General features: G+C 30.9%; 1 protein-coding gene across 1 annotated transcript; it reads right to left on the bottom strand.

The window, feature by feature from the left end:
- Nucleotides 1–1,045: 1,045 nt before the first annotated feature.
- On the bottom strand, nt 1,046–2,188 carry LOC108325450 (germin-like protein subfamily 2 member 4). The gene is made up of 2 exons (XM_017558526.2): nt 1,973–2,188; nt 1,046–1,846 (listed from the first exon to the last, which is right to left on the bottom strand). Exons 1-2 carry the CDS (start codon nt 2,085–2,087, stop codon nt 1,299–1,301), a joined length of 663 nt encoding a protein of 220 aa, XP_017414015.1. The 5' UTR covers nt 2,088–2,188; the 3' UTR covers nt 1,046–1,298.
- Between the last annotated feature and the right edge of the window lie 3,812 nt (nt 2,189–6,000).

Here is a 6,000-nt window from a genome sequence, read left to right on the forward strand (position 1 = left end):
ATTCTACAACGACATTTCCCTCACTACTACTCACCTACTGCTACAATGCAGAGGTAAAGGCAATGACTTGGACACTGTATCAGCATATATCAGTAAAATATTGGTATGAACTACATGAAACAAATAAAAGCATTGTTACTCTGAATAATAATACATAATAATGAAGTATTAGCAAAGTATCAGAATTTATGTAAGTGAAGCAAATTGAAATGTGTTTGATAGTGAATAGAGACTTGTATAGGAAATTTCTTAGGTGATTCAAAATCTTCATAGTGATTAATCTATAATGAAGTATTACTAACTTTTACTCGTAATGTCGTATTAATATTGACTGAGACAATAAACACTTCAATAAGAGGCAAACAAGTAATGTTGTGTTTGGTTTTCCATTTAAAGCTTGGAACAGAGGATTCCATGACACTACATTACTTCAGTTGAAACTTTATTGGAAACTATGATGACTGAAAAGCATGCGTACACTAAAATGCAAGTTCTTAGCATAGATGAGCAGATATTGTCAAATAAATCAGTACTTCTTAATTTCGAAAGAACAGCTAGATAAACCAAATCAAACTAAAGACATATATGCTTAAAATCTGAGTCAATTCCAATGGAGTGATCCAATCAAACTTAATTGCATGCATGCTTGGAAATGAACACACAGCAAAAATGAAACTTGTGTCTACTTATTCATAATTTACAACTTCACCAGTTCAGCTGTCTTGATGTGTTGAGAGACTTTTTGGTTTTCTTTTATATGTGGATATTTAATTTAATCACCACGAATATTCTTTTATACCAAAAACCACTTTACGTGTTGGCCATCACTCTATTTATTTTCTCTGCAACATAAAACCATTGATCACATTCTCTCTTTAACAACTATTATTGGAAGAAGTAATTAATGGTTCAGATTTTGTAGGACTGAAGAGAAGTTTTGACTCGAGAGGTCCTAAGTTAAAAAGGTAATTTGAAGGCCTCCAATTATAAGATGTCTGACGTCTTACCAAACTGATTTAACTACTAACCAACATGAAAGAGAAAGTGAGGTGGTAAAGGTCCAACCTTTATTGATCTGTGTTTACAAAATAATGAATCACAAAACCAAGAAATGAGTGCACCCACATTAAGGGTGACACCTTCTACTACATATTCCGTGATACAACATGCTCAATGCCACATAAACGAGGAAAGGGCAACTAATAAAAGAAAAATAATAACAAGGAAAGCGCAACACCATAACAGATACAATGAATCATATCTCTCTCTCCATTGAATATCATTAAGCTCGATTTAAATTAACTCTTCTTAGGAGCAAGATTGGCCTTGATGTTGTCAACCTGTTTAGTATCAATCTGGAAAGCCTGAGCAAGAACATTATCAGGCACAGTTGGTGTTGAGCTGAAAAGAGCTGCAGCTACAGAGAAGGTTCCAGGGAGTTGGCTGTTGAAGGCAGAAAGCACTGAAGCAGGCTTGTCCCCACTGTTCTTCTGATAGTGCACCAAACCTTTAGGGAACACAAAGATTTCACCCTTGTTAATGGACTTTGAGATGAGTTTGTTGGCTGTGGTGATAAATGCCACGTCTAATTGACCTTCCAACACAAACACAATCTCAGTGGCACGAGGGTGTGTGTGAGGTGGGTTAAGTCCCCCAGCTTTGTAGTCTATCCTTGAGAAAGACACTCCCAATGTGTTAAGTCCTGGGATTTTTTCCACATTGGCTGCAGTAACCAAAGATCCCAATGTGTTGTTGATTACTCCAGGATTGGCTAAGCCAGCAAAGAAGAAATCATCTTCTGTTACATTTGCCTCAGCCTTGCATTCAAATCCGTTCACCTTCACACCTGCACATAATTAATTCACACCACTTACATCATTGTACTATTTTCCTAAACACAACTTTGGCACATTTATTTGAACTATATGAGAGAAGAATGAGAAAAGAAATTGTGAATGGTTATGCATGGTACCTGAAGAGGGAAGTGCCACACAAATGTCTTGAAGTGTGTCAGGGTCAGAAGCAAAAGCAAAGGAGATGGCAGAGAAGAAGATGACAAAAATAGCCAAAGTGTTTGTCAGTGACATGTTTTGGATGATAATAGTTATGTCAACGAGTGAAAACAGGAAGAATTTATGTAGCAAGAGATAAGAGAGGAATGTTTTATTTGGATGGTGAGAAATGTGGCAAGTTGCTTTCTCTATATATACATGCATGATTTGTAAACAGGGAATTGTTATGGGCAAGGCAAGGTAGATGGAAGTAGTGATGTGATGGTAAAGCATCAATGAAGTCCTTCGACTTAAATTCAAAGCAATTGGTAAAAATGCTAATAGGAATGAATGTACAGAGTAATTGGTATGTTGGTTGCAGGGGATATTCAAAGATTAGCTATCTAATGAAGAAGAAGTGTTTGGTGAGAATTGAGAAATGTAAGGTGATTGACAGATCCAGAGTTCCCATGCATTGTGATTAACCCAAGACCTCATCATCTATATCATTTTTTCCACTTTTCCTTTTCTCCAACCAATCTCAGTTCAGAAAGTAAACCAATCATGTTTCTGATTTGGCTATTTCTTAATATATATTATTTAGTCTAATCACGATTAAACTATCACATTAGCAATATAAGTTAATATTATCAGTCATGTTTATCATTTGATTGTTGTCTTTTATACTATAATAGTTATTATAGTGTTATATTTATGAGTCAGTATTAAGAGATATTGAGTTTTGAACATTGGCAAAGCATCAAATACCAAATCTGAACAACCTTTGGGAATGGATTGGCCTTTAGCACAGCTTCAGTTCTACTGTTGTTTTCATAGTTTTACTTTCTCTGTTGTGCTTTTGGTCCTTGAAATGCACAATAATGCCTTATGAATCAGGTCGATACCAATGAAACTGTTTTAAGAAAACTCAATGGACTTTTAAGACAAGTGTATATAAAGTTAAAAAGAAAGTGACACCTCATAATGTATTTTTATTAAGATCAAATATATCTTTAGAAAAAAAGTACTTCCAGTTCAATTCTATTCTATTCAATGAATTGTTAACTTAATAATTTAGTTTTCATCTTTAAAGAAAATGTGAGTTTAAGTTTTTTTCCAACATGTAGCGGTAAAAAGCTGTCGATAAATATTAAGTTTAAATATTAAAAAACTAAATTTACTAGTTTTTAACGATTGAAGGACTAAATTCTTTAAAAGTATTATCACAAAATCAAATTTAAACAAAACTATAAGAACTAAAAACACATTTTCTCTAATATTTTTGTAAATTAAAATGATACAACTTTTATACGGAAAGTATATTAACTTATAATATAAATTCAGTACAAATAGTTTAATATTTCCTAATATATTAATTATTGTATATTATCTTGAGAGTGAATTTTTCACTCTAACTTTAAATGCAAATATGCATATAATTCCCAATTTTTTTGCTATGGTCGAATTTTTCATTCCACCTTGCCTTTTATTAAGGTCAAAGAGTTTTAATATTTTCTAATATCCTTATATATTAAACTATAAAACTAAACAATTCTATCATGCATAATAATCTATAATTATATGACAATAAAAAAGAGTACATTGTCAATATACTTTAATTCATTTTTAATTTTATTAAATGTGTTTATTTTCTTTTTTTAATCTTTTGGAAGTATATAAGATAAAATGTAATGGACCCAACTTATTTTTCACCCTATCCATTTTGTTTTTTGTTTTCTTTTTTCATTTTATCATAATATATCATAAAAAAATGTAATTGTTTATAATATTAATCGATAAAAAAATAATTTTTAATATGACTTTTACCATAATTGTTATGAGAATCTAATTTTCTTTTTCAAAAAAAAGTCCTTTCTTTCTGAACCTAGTTTTCTCTTAAAACTTTCATTCTCTCTTTCAAAAATTTAATTCATCTCATATTTTTTAAAAAGCCTCCGTGTCTTCTTTAGACTCCCATCTTGTAACTCATTTCTTCTTTTGTGCATAATGTGATCATTTCTCTTTTTATTTTTCAAGAATCAATATGTCATTGTAAACCTCGCGACAAGAGCAACATTTATTTTTTCATTGAACAATTTCTCCTTTGGGGGTGAGTTTCATCTTTGCCTTGGGTTAGATCTTAAATGCAAGGAAAATTTTGGATTTGCACGTGGTTATGAGTGAATTCTCTGTCTTTTTAGATCTATTATGGCTCTAATAGTATGCTTAGATCATTAATCTAAGTTTATTATGTGTTTAGGCGTTTTTTTGGGAGGTATAAGATATAAGGACAGTTGTGCAGAACACCAATAGGAATAAGGGAAGTTGACTTTGATATCTTTTATGTTTAAATAATGGTTGAAGATATGTTAAATGGTTTGATTGAAATATACTTATGGAACCTTCTGTTTGTTTTCTTCACTTTTACATTAACTTGCGCCTCTTCTCTATTATGTGTTGCATTGCGTTTTCTTTGTGTTTAATGAAATTTACTAGTTTTTTTTAAACATTGATGTTTCATAGTGCTTATTACATGAAATTGTGATGATCAAGGTAGTTGTTCCTAGGGGGAAATTCTACTTCGATTAAGTTGTATGGTGTATTGGTGATAAATGCAGAGTCACCTTGTCTGACTCTACTAGTTATTTGACTCCAATAGACGAGCATTTCTATATTTGAGAGTCGAGAAAGACTTGTACCTAGAGTAATGATACTAATCATACTTAATAAAGGTATTGAGTTTACCTTGTCTGACTCGATGAATTGGAAAGTTGTCCATACATAATATAGTTATAGCTCTTGATCAACAAGATTAATTGAGCATAAACAAGTGCAAAATCCTATAGTATTAACCAATACATCAGTCCTCCAGAGATCGAGTCTTGTTGAGTGATAACATATGTTGTATTGGATACATCTTACTAAAATGTTGGATATCTTGTAATTTAGACCATTTTTTTTCTAAAAAAACATTATATGAATATTCTCTTTTATTTAAAACTTATAAGTTTTAAATCATACCTAACTTATCATTTTTTTTTTTGTTTACATTGGATCTAAGGAAAAACAAGTTGATGTTACATGGAAACGCTGAACGCTGAAGTATAAAGTTAGTTTAACCTTTTTCACATCTATAGTTATGATATTATGTATAAGTTGTTTCATAAATATTATTGTTTTGTAATTTTTTTTTTGTAAACTTATCTAAAAGTTAAAATGAAGGACTAAATTATGTGAATTTATATATTGATATACTGTTATTTTTATGGATGTTACAATTGTTACAAAAAAAATAATAAGATTAGCATTTGTAAATGAAATAATAAAAATATTATATATATATATATTATATTTATATTCTAAAAAATAATTATATACCTTTTTCATTTTTTAATAAGGTGGGTTTGAAACAAATTTTTCTTTAAAATCTTTTAGAAGACTAGAGCTGTCAAAACGGGTAACCCGGCCCGACCCGACCCGACCCACCACGGGTTGATCACTTAGTGAGTCAACCCAGTCCGGCTCATTTATTAGCGAGCCAAAAAAATCCGAACCCGACCCGACCCACCACGGGTTGGTGGGTTAAACGGGTTGGCTCATTGGCTCCCTTAATTAACTTTTTTTTCACCTTCTTCTTCTCAGATTCTTATAACATGTTACTTTGATCGATCAAATTGAAACATTAATAATTGAAACAATTGATATAAAATAAAATGAAACAAGAAATATATTGTTATATATATTCTAAGCTATCAAGCGTAAAATTTTGTTAATTTAATTTAGTGAGACATACAAGAAACTACATATAGACGTTAAACAAGAATATATAGCACAAGATAAAATTGTCATGCTTGTAGATAAGTCTAAAAACAAGATAAAACAAATGATATATTCCCGAATTATCCAATCTATAATATTATCCATCTATTAGATTGGAGTCCTGAATGGATAAATCCACAATATTATGCTCTCTTGAAACATCTTCTTCTTTATCTCCATCTATAATATT

Source organism: Vigna angularis, chromosome 3 (assembly GCF_016808095.1).
Source record: "Vigna angularis cultivar LongXiaoDou No.4 chromosome 3, ASM1680809v1, whole genome shotgun sequence".
Taxonomy (NCBI): domain Eukaryota; kingdom Viridiplantae; phylum Streptophyta; class Magnoliopsida; order Fabales; family Fabaceae; genus Vigna; species Vigna angularis.

Coding starts and splice junctions, on each gene's coding strand:
- LOC108325450 (XM_017558526.2), bottom strand. CDS start 2,087: ATGTCACTGACAAACACTTTGGCTATTTTTGTCATCTTCTTCTCTGCC. Junction 1,847..1,972: donor TGTGGCACTTCCCTCTTCAG/GTACCATGCATA, acceptor AATTATGTGCAG/GTGTGAAGGTGAACGGATTT.